Here is a 20,124-nt window from a genome sequence, read left to right as displayed (position 1 = left end):
TTGCTACTCCCACCTATACTCTCCAACTCAACGCATACCCGATGCTATTTTGTATACGCTTTTGCCAATACCTGTTTTTCCCAGCCGTCTATAAGCCGATGTCACCACGCATGTGCCGCACACTTCCTCATAACAAGCTTTTTTCTACGCAGGATGTCATTTCTCCCTCTCTTCATTTCCTTTGAGGGCTTTCCATACCTGCAATGTGCCGCGTTGGACTTACACTAGATCATTCCCGTCTTCAATGGAAAAATGACAGCTGGTTTTGACAGTTGACAATACTTGATGGCTTTATAGAAAATGGTAATTAGGCATAACTCCTTAAAATTATTCTGTATTAATACCGTTTCCGATCATAGAGTAAGGTGAGTGTTTGTGACACTAAAATGTCAATGTACCAATTAGCTTGACGGGGACAACGCAAGGTGACTCCATCGGTGAAAAATGAAAACTGATTTACTTGCCTGTGCGCAATAACCAACTAATAACAAAACTTACAACTCTGCTCTATGAATACAAAATAACATTTTCAAACCGACATGAAAATTAAATACAATATTATTACATACTTATAAACCTCTTGATAACCACAAAATATAACGTTGGTCAATCTCGACAAAAGAGAAATTTAGCAGCCAGCAGCAGCAGCAGCAGACGAAGGTAAACACGTTACACGCGCTAAAGAATTCGAATTTCAGCACCACAAATTGGCGTGCTTAACTGCGAAGATTATTCCTGCTTGAGTTTTTTTATGAAGTTTGATAATCTGTGTGTCTGGCGCAGCGTGCACAAGCCTCCTGGAGAAGCAGGAAGCCAACCAACACTGGTGATCATCTCATCCACTCATCTCCCTGTGCTGCCAACGTGAGGACTTTGTTTCCTTCCGTTCACCATTATATCAGATTCTAGGTGTAAGAAAGCAAGTACATAGGTAAATTTCAGGCTTGTCAAACTAATATCGTTGATTATGGGAAAAAGTACTGTTTTAAGTGAGCCAGTACTCAGTGTGGTGACTGGTGACGAATAACAGGTGATAGTGGCTGGCATGGAGGCACACATTCTTCACTCTTGCTCTCAACCGAAACCTCCCAAGCATTGGTTTAATACGGCCTGTTCTCACGCTATATATGTGTGCCACAAAAGGTACTCAAGCCTTCCAGCACCTGAAACTCTTGTACTTTATTTTTCTGTATGGAGTCATGCCAAGTCTGTTTTCCAGTTTGGTGGGAAAGCAGGGCTTTAAGAGGGGGGAAGTCAAATTCATGAAAAGTCTAAGGATAACAAGTTTGTGCATCATCCACAGATGGAGCCCATGACTCTAGGCAGCCCCGTTGGGTCTTCTGGGGCTGCTGCCTCCCACACCACACCTCCCAGCACCAGCACCAGCAGCTTCCTGCCCTCATACCTCATGGGAGATATCGCCTCCCCAGCTTCAGTTAGTTTCTAAAAAGTTTTTCTTCTTTCCTATAAAGCATAATGTTGGGAATATGAGTGTGAATCACTAGTCACCTCATTATAAGGATAAGTGGCACCAATCACTGTGTCTTGCCTTTCAGAGTGGGCGACTTGGTAGTGGTGGAGGGGCCAGCCCAAACAAGACAACACGCCAGTTCTCCTCCCCCTCAATGCCCTCGCCAGGCTCCCCTCAGCCCTCTAAAGATGCCTTCTTCCCTGCAAAGTGTGTGCTACTTTATTTTATGTAATGGGTCTTATCTGTTAAAACAATCATTGAGAGCAGTTCACCAGTGGTCATTATGATATATCTATCAATCTGTATAACAGGCAGACATTGTCTTAAAAGGAATAATCTTGATAAAATTATAAATGTTATCATCAAAACCATGCTCACTTCACACAAGTACAGTAATCGCCCGCGTATCCGGATTATAGCAGCCAAGGCCGGATACGCGGAATTTCCTCTCCTGACCCCTTATAAATTGAGAAAAACATGTACATAACCCAAATGGGTAAAAACAATTGTGAAAGCACATTAAATGTATAATCTGATGACACATGTCACCATGCACAGAAACAGTAGGCACTCCAGCCATGGTGGAATGGCGAAGAATGCCACAAACTAGCCGAATAGCGTCGCCATTACTCGAGCTTTCTGCGGGTGAGAGTGGCGTGGGTATGAGGGAGCGGGAGGGCAAGGGAGTAAGTGCTGCCACCTAGCGGGATCAAGGGATCATGCACGCGGCAGGTTTGAATGTGCTTGGGGCCAGCTCTGGATAGTAACATATTCCAGATAGTGGCGATCCAGATACACAGGCAATTACGGTATATATTTGATTTTAGAAAAATCTCAAGAACTTACTTGATAAATCACTACAAATAAAACCCAAGTTCATCTAATATTGTCAGCATCACGTCATGTACTTCAGACTTGGACCAGACAAGCCAGGAGGGCCGCCAACCCAGGGCCTGACGGGTGTGCGTGGGCCCCCACCCCTGACCCACTCCCCCATCCCCATGCGTCTTGGCAGCCCATTTGTTGATCAGCGTTTGTTAGGTGAGCTGCTGGTTTTACTGTTATCAGTTTTTTGTAATTTTCCAGCAGCTTATCAGCCAACCATGTAAATGCTTGACCTCTTTGAATATCTACTACTGAATGTGTTTAGAAAGTTTGGATGCTGGAAATTGTAGGTAAAATAAGATATCACAAGATTCATATGTTCCCTGAGAGCTTATTTGTGTGCTTCTAATCATTTCATCAACTTGTACTTTTCTATTATTCCCTTCAGGTCAACCTGGTGGTGGATTCAGTACCCCGACTTCACCCCTCGTGTCTACCCCAACCTACAACTCTCAAAACTTCATGCCCTCCAGGGATAATACCAGCGTCCTAGCCCAAGACTCTCTCCAAATGTAAGCTCTAAGGGATTAGTGCATAAATTTTCCTTTTCTAAATTACTGACTAATAAGTTAATTTTAGATATTGTGCATGATGTATAGATGAAAACAAAAATGCAATGAGTGTAAAAATAAATACACAGCATCATTTTTCTTTAATGTATTCTGGCAGGACGGGAAGCGACACATTGGAGGATACTTGGGTGACAGTGTTTGGGTTCCCACCTGCAGCAGCGTCCTACATCCTAACACAGTTCACCCAGCTTGGCACCATCACTGAACACCACAACCCAGGATTAGGGAATTGGATGCACCTCAAGTATATGGTAAGATGCGCTTGGTATTATATATCTCCTTGTTGTTTTATCAATGTGTATTTGTATTTGAGAACCTGCCTCAAGCTGGCCAGAGCAGAATAGTGTACCTTTCCCTATCCTTATATTCCAGCATTGTATGATTTTAATGTTCTCTGACATTTCTCTCTCTCCCCCCAGTATTATTCCATCCTATTTTAATACTACCTTCTCTGTTTCACTTAACCATTCAATTGAACTAATTTTTATTACTGAAATATTTATTAATTTATTTATTATTTTATCATCCTAATCTTGTGAATAATCAATTTAGACAATATTTTATTGATAGAAACTTCATTAAAGCAAATATAACAATATTTTATTATCATTATTATTATTATTATTATGATTGGATTCCATTTTTGAAATATAGTATAGGATTGCTGATAACTACATGCATACTATTGTATGAAATAAAACAAATTTACATTTTCTTCAGACCAAACTGCAGGCCAGGAAAGCTCTCAGCAAGAATGGGAAGGTGTTCAGTGGCAACATCATGATTGGGGTGGTTCCCTGTACCGACAAAGTAAGTTGTAACATACACCATAAATACTAACAAATACTAATGTGATAATTAGACAGTTAAAGCTAACCACCAACAGTGTCAGTTGTATTAAATTGCTCGCTTGATTAGTGAAATTTGAAATATGAAGAATGGTGACAAAAACTAATCACTTGACAATTTACAGATGGTGATAGGTGACAAGGAGAATGTTTCCACCAACCTAAGCAGCATAATGTCCCCGGCCAACACCAGCTTCTCCAGCACTCCCAAGTCCAGCATTCGGCCGCTCACACAGGCCTATCAGACAGTCCATGCAGAACATGAGGTAACATTGATGATAACATTTCTGATTGATTGATTTAGTTATTAGGTAAAGAGAAATCTTATTAAATGAGCATTCTGATGGGAAAATACCACATATGCCAAACATCTTTTAACATTTAAAAATTGTATAATAATTGAATTCAAAACTACTGAAGAGAAACTAAATTATTGATGTGTCACAGCCTGCCTGCACTGGTATTAAGTTCAAACTAAATTAAGTTTTTCATTTCAGGTGCTTCCCAAAGTCAACACTCCCAAGAAAAATGACAGCTTTGTGTCCAGAGCTATGCAACACATCTTAGGAATATAAGACAATATAGCTAATTTCCTTTTCTACTTCTGTCATAACTCATCTTATTTGATATATTGTTTTAGTTTGAAGTATCTTTTCCTTATATCTTGGCAGTAAAAGTTACCAAATACCAGTCATTACTTGATTACAACACACTAAAATTGTATCAAGAATTATAATAATTGAAATGGACAAGGAAGATCTTTTGCCTTCTATTATTGTCTTATCATTATCAAAACTTGTCTCCACACAAACAAATTTTCAGATATGCAGCTCTTTATTTTCTTGAATTTATTTAACAAATATTACTTGGTTCAATCTTCTTTAAACGACTGTTTCACTTTTCCTTTTGGCCACTAAATGTTGGGTTGCTACATTGCACATTTTATCAGCAAAAATTCACTCATGAAAATTTCACTCGAAAGTCACCACATGATTAATTCCACTATATACTTTTTACCTTACCTAATTTGCCATATGAAAATGTTTTTTTAATAAATCTTCGGACTGAAATGTTCACAAGGGATATTCATTAGGGGGAAACTTACATTGTAAGGTTACATCATCATTTGTGATGGTTGTGTGTGGTTGCCATGTCCTGACACCACACCACCACCTCGTGCTGTGTTGTGGGACTGGGGAAAAGATAGCTGTAGGGTAATACCACACCGTCACTTTCCTACATCTTTTTAAGTAACTGAATAAAAACTGAACATGTTAGGCAAATTCCCACAATATTCCAAGATTTTAGTGTTATTTCATTATCCTATTTTTTAATTACAACTGTTATCTGTTACAATAAAAAAAAATTTGACAATATTCTTTAATTATTACCTCAAAAATAAATCAGAAATCTTGTTCATTACAGGTAAAATATGCCCCAAACTTTACTTATAATTGCAACAAAATAAATTGCCACAACTTTGATGGAGGGACATGACAGATGTAATATGATGATCAGAACAAGGCTTACAAAGCTACTACAGTAAGATGATCCTCAAGGAAGCCTGAATAGTGTGTACCAAGCATATTAATTTAAACCTTTCTTTTACTTCCTCTGCTTAGTCTTCAATTTCAACCTAATTTGTGGGTTAGAAATTAAGCTGATTAGCCAGGTTGCAATTTCAATCATACCATTGTTAATACAAATTTCCTATCTGTAGGATTCACTTAATGATATCTATTGTTTATACAATCTTTTATTCTGGCATAGTTTAGATATGTAATATAAAATATAATGTCTTTGATAACAGCAAAAAACATTCTTGTAAAATATGGTGTATATATATATATATATATATATATATATATATATATATATATATATATATATATATATATATATAATCTTAATTCATCGTGTATTGATATGCACTCCTAAGGGTTGTGATCTTACAAGCTAACAGTAACTTAATTCTGGAAATTCTTTATGCATAATGGCTGATGAAAACAAAAACCAAAAGATTTTGCTATAGGAAGAGCACTTTGGAGAAAGTATAAGTACCAGTGTATAAACAATGCTTGAGCATGCACTTTTAACAGTGTTTCCGTTCACAATGATTACAAACTAATAAGAGATGCTGATCCCATTACCTGAACCCGTAGTATGAGATACCAACACTTCTCAGCACTTTTCTGCCTTAAGCAGGTTAGTGGTGGAAGTAATAGTGGAAGCCATTATCTATACTTCAGTGACTGTTGCTGGCAATCTCCTGGTGAGTGAAACAATATACAGGATTTGCTTCATTGAGGGAAAATTCTACTTTTAGCTTCTTGCATGTTTGCCTGAGTGTTGTAAGGAACACCTGGCAAAACAAACACAGGAGAGGTAAAATCTATAGACTAGCATAGCATTAATTAATATTGCAGAAAACGTCCTGAGACAACCATGATATAAGTACAAAATTACAAGATATCCTAATGTAATGAAAATACAAAAAGCATGAAAAATATTAACATTTTATGTATCTGCTTTCTGAAGACTGGAATAAGGCACAACAACAACAATTATATATAATAAAATCTTAAGTAACACATGTCTATGATTATTTTTTTCCCAGTTGGTAAAATCTGTTATGTTGACTGATGGATGCATTCAACACCAAGTGCATGACAAGTGTTCCGGAGGCATACATACTAAAGGATTGATCATTCTAATCAAGCCAAACTATAAACACTTGTAATACACTATGGGGAACAAAATTGTGGTCAAGAATGCTAGGGAAGAAGCAACAAGGATTAGACAAGGAACAAGTATCACATGGAAGAACAGCCGTCCCATCCCAACTACTCGCATCCACACTTACATTACTTACTCACAATATTCATGTTTATAAATCTCACTGACCTGCTCATACCAGGACAGGAATATTCCACAACATGAACCAATAAATGCTACAGTACCTATTTAGTAATTTCTGCAAGGAAGCATACACCTTTAAATCTTATAGAAAACACAGATTTTCCTTGGTCTTCACAAGGAAATGACCCGTTACAACAGCCTTCGATTGTCAAGCCCTATAAAATAAGATTCTGGTTATTGGAATTTCACCAAACTTCGAACTTTTTTTTTTTTTTGGTGCAAACAGCCAATCTAATGTGGGCCACCTCATATCACTAGCAAACCAAACAAACAACAAAGATCCTAAAAAGCACTTTTAGGAGCACCAAACAACCAAAACAAAAGCACTAAATAAATCAACTACAATGACATTGTATCATATACTCTATTGTCTTTCTATCTGATGAAAATTGTGAAATTGAGTATAAAAATCTACACAACTTTTAAAAATACAAATAAACATACTCTATTAATCTTGTAATTTATCACAGAAGTGCCTTTCTTGTCTAGAAATCAAAACAAGCAAACAGATGTAGGTCTGTTTATTTGGTTTTCCTATATCAGTTAGTAAATCACCCTCGAGAATAATTCCATTCATTCAATCTAATCTTGTTAGTGGTTACCAAATATTAAGATTCACATCTGTTCCAGTGAGCAAGACCTGCTGGTGGACCTTTGGTGGTATCCTGCTGTTCTGCTAGGGCGCTGGTTGTAAGCATTTCACAGTCTCACTGATGTGTTTTAAGTCATAGTCAGGCCAGTAGCCTGGATAATTCTTGCCACTGTCAAATCCATAAGGAGCAAGGAGGTGACGATTGTATCCTGCTAACCTAGAAGGAAGATAACAAAAAATAAGAATATCCCCAAGCTTCATGATCAAGAAATTGAACATTAATGCAATACTATAATATCATGGTAAAAAAAAAAAAAAAAAAATATATATATATATATATATATATATATATATATATATATATATATATATATATATATATATATATATATATATATATATATATATATATACAGTGTTCCCTCGTTATTTTGCACTTCGACTTTCGCGGCTTCACTGTTTCCTGGTTTTTATATATACTCGTAGATACATTCTGCGGATTTTTCGCTATATCACGGGGTCTGTGGCGTCACTTACAAATACTGTACATACAGTAATTTGGTAAGTTGGCGTGTAAGAACGACGACAATGTACGTAAAGCACTGTACATGTATTGTTCGTATACATATGCAGCCTCACACATCTTCCCTTGTTGTATCCAAGGCCCATAGAATAGAAGGTGGACCTACGCACTGCTCTAAGGGGAAAAGAGCTGGGGCTAGTGACGTCCAGGGGTTCACCAACAGGGGAGCTTCCTCCCAGGAAGTGTCTTTCTTGCCCGGAAACCTCACACTCTCCCTCTGCCCGCTGAGCAAATTATACTTACCTGGCACAGGAGACAACTTTTGTGAAGACTTCTCTGCCTCCTATTACCACCCCACACCCTCTACTTGCCAGCAGGTCTCTCTCTCTCTCTCTCTCTCTCTCTCTCTCTCTCTCTCTCTCTCTCTCTCTCTCTCTCTCTCTGACCATTGTATCATTATCATATTTAATGATATCAATACTCTTGCTGTTATTATTATTATTATTATTATTATTATATTATTAAACTTTTGCTCTTATTATTATTAATATCAATATAGTGTTGCTGTTTTCTTTATTATTATTATTACTATTATTACTATTATTATTATTATTATTACTATTATTATCATTATTATCATTATTACTATTATCATTATTTCATTTTTATGTTATATAATATAACTGAGGCAATTTATATCTACATAAGTATCTGAATGGGGATCTCTCAATAACTAGACATCAGAAATTTACTTTTCAAAAACAAGACATCAGAAATTTATTAATGTCTTAAGATGCAAAATTACCAGGAAAAAAAATAATGGTTTTCATTTATTACATACTACATACTACATATTATATACTACTGATAATTAAAAGTCACGCACTGCACAACTCGGCACTGTGACCGATGTTGGCGCAGAACAGAGAGAGAATGGGAGAGAGAGAAGCATGTGAACACCTACCAGGCAGCTTGCTAACTGAACCAACATCCCTGCTCTGACCACTTATGAATCCGCTGACGCCACGGATGCTCATATTAGACCCATTTTGAATGCCTCATAGGTTGAACTTCTATTCCATGGGCCTTGGTTGTATCTTGCCAGTCTCGTCCATGCTGTTGACTGTTTCGCATACTGTATCTTAGTGTTGTGTTCGCGCTAACTTTTTTTGTTTAAGTAGTGATTCATTAAGCCATTACAATGCCACCTAAGCCCTGTGCCCCTGTGAAAGCTTCCTCTAGTGAACCCAAGAGGAAGAGGAAGATGATAACCATCAGTGAAAAGTGAAACTTTTGGATATGATCAAAGAGGGCAGAAGAGGGTGAGTGTTACGTATCATGTGAGAAGGGGGGGTGGGGGAAAAGAGAGAGAGAGAGAGAGAGAGAGAGAGAGAGAGAGAGAGAGAGAGAGAGAGAGAGAGAGAGAGAGAGAGAGAGAGAGAGAGAGAGAGAGAGAGAGAGAGAGAGAGAGAGAGAGAGAGAGAGAGAGAGAGAGAGAGAGAGAGAGAGTAAATGTATAATTACTGTATAAGGTTTTATAATTAAATAGATTTACTGTTTACAAACTCTAAACATTCTGGTATCCACATACACATACACCAAAATTCCTAATGGGGGGCAAATCCTACTTCGCAGTTTTTCACCTTTCGCGAGGGTTTCTGGTATCCATTAACCACGATAAACGAGGATCGCTGAATATATATATATATATATATATATATATATATATATATATATATATATATATATATATATATATATATATATATATATATATATATATATATATATATATATATATATATATATATATATATATATATATATATATATATATTTTTAGGGGGGAAAAGAAAGCTTACCTGTCCCATGTGAGTCTGCGCAAGAACCTCCAGTAAGAAGGTTTCATGTGATGCTGCTCCATGACTGATACATGAAACAGGTATCCTGTGGATATAGCATAGAGGAGCTCCACTGATCCAGGGATCCGTGGCAAATAGCCAGCATTGCATCCATTCTCATACATACTCTAAGGAATAAAAAAACATTTGTATAAGTGCTACTTCAGAGAATATCCTTAGAAAACTTATAACACGTTCTTTTAATGCATGTCTACTAACACCAAAGACTATTGCTGTAACACTATAAGTGCAAAAAAGTCAATGGATAAATTTTGTATGTTTCAACATGACCCCATGAAAAGCCATAGAATGAAAAAAAAAAAAAAAAAAAAAAAAAAAAAAGTGATCACAGTCTCCTAAGCTGTTAGCATCTCCTTGCTATTCCTGTTGAGCCATTACAACTACAAACTGATCACTGTCAACCTGATGTTCTGTGTCTCTGTGTCAAGTGCAGACACAGACTTGTTTTTTTTTATTATGACAAGTATGACAAGAACATTGGCTCCTCAGCAGGATTGGCAATTTAAAAAAAAGTGAACACTGCATTAACCTCAACCTGTATGTTTGCCACTGCTAAATATAAAGTTCACTGGCACAGACTGTGTAATGCAATTCACTGACACAGACTGTGTAATGCCATGAACACAGTCCAGACAGGTGTCTCCCAACAGCTTACCTCCACCACCTTCCACATCATGTACAAAGCAAGGGAAGGAGCAGAATAAAAGTACATGGAGAGGGCAGCAAGCACTCCTGCAATAGCACCACTCTCTGGCCGGTCCTCACCATGCCACCACCTCCCACCACAGCATGTTCCCTGGCCAACAGTCAACACAATCAATGGTGATAAGATGACAAATATTTCATCACTGAGACCATCCATTTTGTCACAATGATTCATAATATTCAACATATCAATTACATTGAAATTTCTAAGCTTTGTTTCAAACTAACCTTGAATAATGAAGTGAAGCAGCCAAGAAAAAGTCCCGCTTCCATGTTGTTTTTATTAATGAGCAGAGGAAGCAACTTTCTTGGTGCTCTTACCACTCTAGGGATGGAGGTAACCATCTTCAGTGACAGCTGCAGGAGAAATCCCCTGGCAAATCCTTGCAGACCTGTCTATGAATACATAACAAACATGACAATCATTCTACATGCACGTTCTTCTGTAGCAGCAGACAAAAACACTTTTTGCTATTCTTTCCATTGTTGAACCAATAAAAGGTCAACAACAAGAACAAGATGAAGCCAAGTGATTTTAAAAGATCCAATAAAATAATCAAATAAAGACTAATACTTGTTTCCAACTTCATAGTGCCAAGAACTGTGGGATCACTCACCCAAATGAAGTGTGGCACACAGCCCCCTCGGTGTGGACACAGGTAGTGTTTACTGGTGATCAGTGCAAGTAGCTTTTGATGCTGCAAAATATCAACTTAACATTGAATACTAAATAAGAAACAGAATGCCTGAACTCTACACCTAAAAAAGATAGTAAAAATATTATTCACTTGGTTCCCAATCTTATTTACTAGAGCTTCACTAATCATCACCAATGATTTTCCTTGACACTGGCCTTCAGGGCAACACATGTCCAACACAAACAAGTTACCAAAGTAAAATCTTGTTTCACTTCTCTTAAACTCTACACATATCTTGTTTTATGATAAAATAAATACTTACAATCTATTACAATATTTTACTTATGTTGGATATATTACTTATTACAGAATTTTTTATATGCAAAATAATCTAACTTGTATATTACTAAAAAAAAAATATTCAGGAAAAAGTTCTTGACTTTCATTTATTGTATTTGTCCAAATCCTAAATCTTGGTAAGATAGCATCATAGCTCAGTGCTATAACAAAAATGTATCATGATAACAAATAAATCAATAACAACATTACCAGCTATAACTAATAATTAGTAAATGACAATAAATTTATCATCCAATAACCAACAGAATAATGAATCCTAAATTCTAATAAATACTAGCTATAATGATATTGATATTTCAGGAACAAAAATATATATCCAAACCTTAATTTTTTACTTTATCTTAGACAACATGGAAATATATTATGGAAAATTTCAAATTCTGTGTTCATCCTGTCTCTTCATTAATGAATATTACAGTTTAAGTAAAATCCCTACATTAACTCATTTTGAAAGTTAAAAGATTCAACATGTTCATGCTCCAAAAAATAAAATCATCGATTATTGCTAATTTAGAACAAAAAGTATCTGTGATTCCATGAATGGAAAATGTGGGAAAAATCATTATCAGATAATGGATAACCTGATAACATTATTGCAATAACTCTCATCTATTGATAGCAACATAAACATGAAGAAATCCCAAAGCTGATGGTAAGTAAAACTGATTCCTATCAATGCTTGTCCAACTTACCCACGGCACAGGCTGGTGAGGAATGCACTCCTGGCGGGCCGCTGTCTGGCGATGGCTCACCATCAGCCCAGACTCTTCCTTCCCAAGAAACACCCTGACCAGGAGAAACACTCTGTCACCCTTCACTATGGATGACCTACTTTTGTGAGTCAACTGTACAAAATTACTCCCAAATGTTCACCAAGGGACTACACTATCTCCTCAAAGGCTCACCTCACATGAGCAGCTTTTATCCGCATGACCAGAACCACACAGGTTAGGAATTACTGAAGTTTATTGAAACACTTCATATATTCGACCCATGTCATAATTCCTGCACGGAACAGATTTACACCCACATGGATGTGCTGCTCTCCTGCTGTCACCTTCCAATCAGGTATGCATTATTACATATCAATAATACTATTTGCTCACATACAATTGAAGTGATATGCAACAAAATAAGTTGCATGCAGCAATATTAATTACATTATAATTACTATTATTACACGTTGTTAAAATTGTAGATAAGCTTTACCTTATACTTAGTTATTAGAATGATGAGTAGGTTATTGCACATCTGCTGTGTCGCATTAGCTTATTGAAGTGGCCTGAACAGCAAGAGTACTGGTTGGTGAGCCTCACTTATTTTGCTGATGTAGCTCACTTGCTGACAGTTATAGTCAGTTGATGTCCTTTAGTCACAGAGGTTATGCATTGCTGTGCACAACATGCAATGGGCTAACAACTATTATATTCACATTAAAGGCAAAATTAATCCCTCATCACACACTGACCCATCTAACACAGGATTCTCAAATTTTTTCTTCTAAAGAACCCCCCCAGTTATTATAAGACCATCTATTCCACCCCCAGTAATCTGATATCAAACAAAATGTTGATTTAGTGAATGACACTGATTCAATATGCAACAGCACTGCAAAGGATATTATTTGATCAGCCATCTAAGTACCTCTGGAAATCTCTGAGTTCACAAACTCCAAGTCTACAACCCCTGATCTAATGTGATTTCCGACCAAAAGTTTAAGTAACACTGCACCACAGTATCATACAAATATAAAGAATAAAACAAACTCTTTCCATACTGCATGATAGAATTGATCAATTTGCTGGTGGGAGTTTGTGATCGAAAAGAGTAGCCCAAGTAAGCCATGGCGGATGCAAATACCAATATCTCGCCGCACGGGATGGAGGAGACATAGCCGTGGCCCACGGCAGAATTCCACAAGCATTCTGATGCCTGGAAATCAAGCTCAAATCAGTCAACAGTATATTTTCTCCATTTATAGACTATGAGAATCCCATACTAGAGACAATTGCCTTACTGCTACATTATAAGTTTCAGTGCATGAGCTTAGCTTAATATGAACTCTTGGAAATTTTAGGGAAAGGCACAATTGGTGCTAGAATGCAAAGAATAGAAAAGCCTAAAATCAGGTGAAAGGATTACGTCAACAAGGATATGAGACAAAGGATTGTAAGAGAGAATGCTTCAAGGTACAAATTGTAGACAGCAACTCAAACAAGGGATTGGGCTGGAAAAAGGAAGCAGAGCTGGCACTCACCACATTGGTAACATAGATGGCCAAGAGTGTTCGTCGTGCTGGCCGCTCCACCAGGATGGCCATGAGGCTGCCAATGAACCCTGGCACAAAGGAGACTGTGAGGAAGTTGAAGTGCTGCAGAATGTGTCTGAGGAAGTAAACACCAAACATGTCATCAACAACTAAACAATTTGACATTTGACAGAGATGACTCAATTCTGGTTATTTTGCAATCATCTTGTACCAACAAGAGGATACATACTAACTTTTTGTCATTTCACTAACTAATGATATAAAGACTGTAACCCAATGCCGCCTCAATGGCTGTCCTTCATCGCTATCCTACAAGAACTCATGCACTGCACTCAATGTTAAGAAAGCTTGTGTAGAAACAAGAATTGTGGGAGATGACCACAACACACTACATATTAACAAACTACAACATATCTTAATCAATTAATCATCCAAGTAATAGAAAAGAAAAAACTAAAAATTGCAATTCATATATAGTTCATATGCATGATACATTCAGTATAAGTAAACCCCAGTTAACCCAGACCAGCCAGGTACGTACCGGGTCAGTCATTCACTTTCAGGAATTTACTTATTTACTTAAATTTTTTTTTATTTTTTTCCCTTTGATTGAGTAATGTTAAGCCACTAAGCAAAAATATCTGATAGCTCTTACATAGGAAGTGTCATCTGAACTGTCCAAGATGTTAAAGCAAGGAAATGGCTTGTGTGCCGCGCCACCACCAACGCCAAGATCAGTGTTTACATTGCTGATGCCAACCAAGAGGCAGTGTCTATCACAACTTTCCTTTACATAAGATATATAATTTCAATAATTTCAATGTGTGTGTGTGTGTGTGTGTGTGTGTGTGTGTGTGTGTGTGTGTGTGTGTGTGTGTGTGTGTGTGTGTGTGTGTGTGTGTGCCTGACACATGTGTGTTTGTCCCTACCATGTGTGTGTCTGTGTGGCATATGTGTATGTATGCACATGTGCCATGTAGATAGTACCTATATACATTACACAGATCATATCAACAGTTAGTGTAACAGATGTGTAAAATGTGAAAAAAAAAATCCCTTGGATAACTTGGATTTGCCTTTCCGCCAATTAGTAAGACTCATGTAATAACAATGTGTATAGCACTTACCACTTCCAAACTGCCCCATCATGTGCATGGGAAGGATCACACCTGCCATGCTCACCTGACAACACAGTAGGAGCCAATGTATCCGAAAGCATTGACTGTCAGGAAACAGACTGATGTTAAGTAGTCCTTCAAGAGTTTTTTTCCATACTTCATACTTATTTTCTGAGCATTGACAAGACCAGTTAGCTGCAGGCAAAACAAATGCAAGGCATTAATGTTACAATGATAAATCTCAAAATACAAGGTGCCATTCCCAATTCAAAAGAAAAAAAAGGAAAACTGAGAAATAAAGAAAGCAAACAAGATTATTAACTCCTGAACAAAGTCTTCCTTCCACTCCTGAAGCAAGAGAGCAAAATCTTATTCCCTTCATCTCACACAGTACTCACACAAGATCTATCATGGTATAAGGTAACCAGTATGAAGAGCTCTATGTGATACTATAGTCTATTTTCAGCTCCTTTGCCAATTCAGTAACAATAATCTTTAACAGTGTGATAGCTGCTGACACCATAACACACAATTTAAGAAACTGTATATAATTCTAATGAATACAATAAAAGTATGGTAGATGTAGCGCAATGTTTCCTTGCAATCATCCATTTACTGCCAACTATCATCTATATCATAAACTTCCATCAAGCTTAGGAGCTCAGTGTAGTCACTCACTATACACAATGAGGAGAGTATCTTTCTCACATGAAAAATAAATTAATAAATAATAATAAACACAAATAAAAATAGAGAGGTCACATACCAGGTACACCACACCATAGATCTTGAGGCTTTCAATGAAACCAATGATACAAATTTCAAAGGAGGCTGAGGAGCAAGAGTGTTTCCAGCAGTGGCCAAGCTCATAGCAAGAGTAGGGGAGGATCTTGCTGAAGCTCCCCATCCTTCTGTTGCTATTACTATGCAGTACCGCTCTCTTCCCACTACCTAAGGGCAACACCTGGAAAGGAAATATAAGAAGCATGAGTGTGATGTCACTCCTCCAGTATAAATATTGATTTATATTGACTTGTACAGGCAGTTTCTTAATATGCATTGAAACAACTGCCAGTGCAAGTGTATGAAACACAAAATCACAGCCACTAGATCATAAGACAATACTAGATTCAGTTAACAATGAACCATGTATTCTGTAAATACCTTATGTATAGCAAACTGCAGATATCGTGACAGAGAATGTCTTAAGTAGCTTATGATCACAAAGCTCAATATACCACATCACTAACATCAATGAAGGCATTTTTTTGTTCAAGAAAGTAAGTTTTCAAGAGTTCTACTACAGCAACTATCAAAACCACAGGTACACTTAAACTAGGTGCAATGGAGGTGTTGCAACAAAACTAGTACTAACACATAAAAATATTCTAAAAAATCAAGCAAAGGTGTAACTTAGAGTGAATAATGATATCACAGAAAGGGCATTCCTATCATGTTATGTGTAGCAGTGCGCAGTGCTATATCATCCTAGTCATCATCATGGGGGTTGATAAGACAATTCAAGAGTTCACTCACTTCACTCAGTAATCTGATAATGAAACTGCATGATGTTCTTTCAAGAGGACAAGAGGAAGAGAAAACAACACTTATTAAACACAAATCTTAAAAATATATTGGCTCGCAAGAGAGAGAGAGAGAGAGAGAGAGAGAGAGAGAGAGAGAGAGAGAGAGAGAGAGAGAGAGAGAGAGAGAGAGAGAGAGAGAGAGAGAGAGAGAGAGAGAGAGAGAGAGAGAGAATGATAACATGACAAATTCATCCAAGTAGACAAGGCAAATATCATAAACCAGGGGTTCCCAACCAGTGGGTCCCAACCGACCCCCCCTTGGCAAGGGGAGTCGAGTAGCCTTGCCAGAAGTAGCTTGGGATGATATCAAATTTGATCTCACCAATTACATCTTTTATGCTCTTACATTTTTTTTTGTTTGGGTGCAAAACAAAATGCTACATAAGTCCAATGTCATTAGGTGATATCATGGATGTATGTATCCATACCTGTGAGTAAATGTGCCTGTGTTAATGTGTATGTGTCTGTAACTGTTTGTATGTGTGTATAGCAAGTATGTGAGTTTTAAATGTATTTTAGATGTTTCTTTTTCTCGCCTTCACAGAAAATAAGAGGAAAATTAAGCTACTGATAGTAAGACCTAAGTAGGGGGTCACATGGGTTTCAAACTTTTAGGTAAGGGGTCGTGAGTGCCAAAAGGTTGGGAACCACTGCCATAAACCTTGATAACAAAAATTTAGCAGATAAGTGGTTGAATGATTATATGTCTAGAACATGACAACTTCTGTTTATAGGGAAAAAAACTCCAAATGTAGGGATTTTTTTCAACAGTTATGAGTGTTCATTTTGTGTTTTAGGCATCAAAATACAACCATACATGCATTCATCATTACTTAATCTCGAACTAATGCCTTTCTAGGTATTTACTTAAAAACAGAATCCTACCCAGCATCACCTGTCACCCATCTTTACATCACCTACACCAGCCCATTACTTCTACATCACTCCAACACTGACCGTTTGTGTGTGATTCCAGCATTGCTTTGTAGTGTGAACAACCCGCAACAACACTACACCAAAACTTCAGTTTAGCATTATCATACTCTTACACCAAAAGTAACTGGCTTTTTTTATCCTTCTAATCTCATAGAGCTTTTTATTCTGAGTAATTTGAACCAATACATACCCGTCACAAATTGCTTATAACACTGATAAAAATTCTTTTATATTTATCACTTTTTGAGAGTGAGTGACACCTGACAACCAGGAACTGAGGAACACTGTTACCCATGTTTGTTTGTGTGTGTGTATTGTCACATTATTTGCGCACGCGTGAAATGAATAACAGTGATTGGTTCTTTTGTTTGAGTGCAGCCACTAACCGATAAAAACAATACATTAAATTTAGCCAATCAGAGAGGTTTGTGGAAAGAACCAACTCTATTTAAATCAGTCTATGGAAGATGTCTGAACAGGCAGGATGTCACCTCAATTATATTCATTGTATCGCCAGATTTTATGAAAAGAAATGAGGTAATGACCTTCTATTAATTTATTAGCATTGCTAGTCAGGTTAGACTAGATTGCTTTGACTTGATCAGTTTAATTGTGTTAGATAAAGTTAATTTTGTTCTAAAGAAGACGTAACAGTGGTGCGTTTCGCCTCAACTAGGCTACATTAGCTATGTCAAATTAGATTAGCAAAGCTAGCTTAAGTTAGGTTAGTTTGGGGTAAATAGATAAGTTAAAATAGGATGACATAGTCAGCGCTGAGCAGGAGTGGCAGCAATTTGTAAGGAAAGGAGCGGTGGAGGGTTTCATAAAAAAAAAAGTACAATTTGCGACGGAAACAAAGTGTAGAATCAATCAACACCGATCTAAATCTACCAGAAAAAATTCTTCATCGGAAACAAGCAGTATGTGTAACTGTATAAATTCACCCTCAGTTTTACACACCACCACTCCACCAACACGTCAGTCCTGTACACCACCACTACACGCGTCACACACCACTGCATGAGTCACCGTGTCTGGGGTGGGCTGAGGGACAGGCAATCATGAAGGGTGGTGGTAGAGATAGCAAGGCGTTATCTTCTGCACTTACCCTTACATTGCTGTTGTTAAGGCTACGAAGACCTTGTGGATCCTATATGCCCTGCAGTAATCCTGTGAGGCTTATCAGAGGCGTGGCAGCTGGCCGGTGTCCCTCAGGAAAAGCACAGGTGAGGCGGAGGGCGGCAGAATGACGTGGCCCTACATAACTCTCCGTCTACTGTCACTTGCTGAGTCCTCCCCCGCTGCGGCGCTTCCCACTTATCAGCTGCTGCCCGCCAATCTTCAACATTACGTGCCTAAAGCAATATAAATTCACTGCTTTTGTTATTATTATCATTATTATTATTGCTATTATTATAATTATTACTATTATCATTATTATTATTATTATTAGTTATTATCATCACAATCACTTACTATTATAACAAACCATGTTATTTCTTCTACCGGCACTATAACAAAATTATTCTCGTCCCACTGATAGGTACCGTATTATACGAAATCAAAGACGAAAATATATTCTTTACTATTACTGCTACCACTACCACTACAACAACAACTACTACTACTACTACTACTACTACTACTGCTACTGCTATACGTACTATTTCTACTACTACTGCTACTACTACTACTATTACTACTACAACTACTACTACTACTAGTAGTAGTAGTAGTAGTAGTAGTAGTAGTAGTAGTAGTAGTAGTAGTAGTAAAAGATACATTTTCGCCTTTGATTTCGTATATACCTATATCAGTGAGACGAGAATAGTAATAGCAGCAGCAGCAGCAGCAGTGGTAGTAGTAGTAGTAGTAGTAATAATAATAGCAGTAGTAGTAGTACCAGTTAATAGTAGTAGTAGTAATAGTATTTGCAGTAGCAGCAGCAGCAGCAGCAACAGCAGCAGTAATAGTAGTAGTAGTAGTAGTAGTAGTAGTAGTAGTAGTAACAGTAGTAGTAGTTGTTGTATTAGAAGTAGTAAAGCAGTAGTAGTAATAAAAGAACAATATTTTTTGCATCAAATGATTGATGGCTGGTTCTGTAATGCATTGCTATTATCCTTTCCTTTTATCATAATATCAAAGGTTGTGGATAATGGAACACTTTATACTTCAAATAAGATCCTATTTGACCATTATCACGTGAGCAAGGCAAAACTCGACATGAGCAGGTCGTTTCCTGCAAAATTTAATAAATTTTGTGATGTTATAATGAAGGCTTAAGACTGGAGATACATATTATACAGCAAGATGCAATCAGAAAACAGAAATTCATGTCATGCATATACCAGTGAAAGACATTTTGTGAGCAAAGTGGCTGCAGATAATGGTGATGATAATGATCTACATTTTGATGCATAATAATGCTGTCATTGGCTGTGTTTATCCTGGTCAAGCTCAATTATAATGATCCAGGCAAGGTTACAAGATCGTATATTCTGAGGTACATGTCCACGACTCAAATGCTCGTATGGTCACCTATGCCACAGATTGAGTCACTTATCTGAGGGGGTGAATCATCCATGTGTCACAGATTTTATCCATGCATCAGTGACACGAGCCAATTTATGAAAAACTGCTGCTCATCCATTCATTCTTACGGTGACAGATTTCTTGCAGTTGCTGCAATATTGGTGGAGATCAGCCTTCTGTCCTCCAGAGCCACACTAGGATAAGGAAAAGCATATGCATTCTTTTAAAGCCTTTAATGAGTAGTCAAA

At 37.3% G+C, this 20,124-nt stretch overlaps 2 protein-coding genes across 7 annotated transcripts; one reads left to right on the top strand and one right to left on the bottom strand.

Annotated features, from left to right (window-relative positions):
* Positions 1–131: 131 nt before the first annotated feature.
* On the top strand, positions 132–5,150 carry LOC123501206 (nucleoporin NUP35-like). 3 transcript variants are annotated; one of them, XM_045249884.1, is made up of 9 exons: positions 132–303; positions 1,304–1,435; positions 1,557–1,678; positions 2,385–2,512; positions 2,745–2,868; positions 3,026–3,179; positions 3,649–3,738; positions 3,902–4,042; positions 4,274–5,150. In XM_045249884.1, the coding sequence occupies exons 1-9, from the start codon at positions 301–303 to the stop codon at positions 4,349–4,351; spliced, it is 972 nt and encodes a 323-aa protein (XP_045105819.1). In that variant the 5' UTR covers positions 132–300; the 3' UTR covers positions 4,352–5,150. The 3 variants fall into 3 exon arrangements, with proteins under 3 accessions (XP_045105819.1, XP_045105820.1, XP_045105821.1); XM_045249885.1 differs by lacking the exon at positions 132–303 and adding an exon at positions 620–864; XM_045249886.1 differs by lacking the exon at positions 132–303 and adding an exon at positions 642–660.
* Positions 5,151–6,280: 1,130 nt separating this feature from the next.
* On the bottom strand, positions 6,281–18,672 carry LOC123501205 (transmembrane protein 135-like). Of its 4 annotated transcripts, none has more exons than XM_045249880.1 (11): positions 18,453–18,672; positions 15,589–15,786; positions 14,887–15,017; positions 13,693–13,819; positions 13,213–13,367; positions 12,128–12,221; positions 11,055–11,135; positions 10,666–10,833; positions 10,388–10,528; positions 9,673–9,839; positions 6,281–7,504 (listed from the first exon to the last, which is right to left on the bottom strand). In XM_045249880.1, exons 2-11 carry the CDS (start codon positions 15,727–15,729, stop codon positions 7,372–7,374), a joined length of 1,338 nt encoding a protein of 445 aa, XP_045105815.1. In that variant the 5' UTR covers positions 15,730–15,786; positions 18,453–18,672; the 3' UTR covers positions 6,281–7,371. The 4 variants fall into 4 exon arrangements, with proteins under 4 accessions (XP_045105815.1, XP_045105816.1, XP_045105817.1 ...); XM_045249881.1 differs by having other exon boundaries at positions 18,459–18,672; XM_045249882.1 differs by lacking the exon at positions 18,453–18,672 and adding an exon at positions 18,305–18,348.
* Between the last annotated feature and the right edge of the window lie 1,452 nt (positions 18,673–20,124).

Source organism: Portunus trituberculatus, chromosome 9 (genome assembly GCF_017591435.1).
Source record: "Portunus trituberculatus isolate SZX2019 chromosome 9, ASM1759143v1, whole genome shotgun sequence".
Classification (NCBI taxonomy): Eukaryota; Metazoa; Arthropoda; class Malacostraca; order Decapoda; family Portunidae; genus Portunus; species Portunus trituberculatus.
The sequence above is the reverse complement of the archived record's forward strand: the minus strand, read 5'-3'. Positions and strand labels throughout refer to the sequence as shown.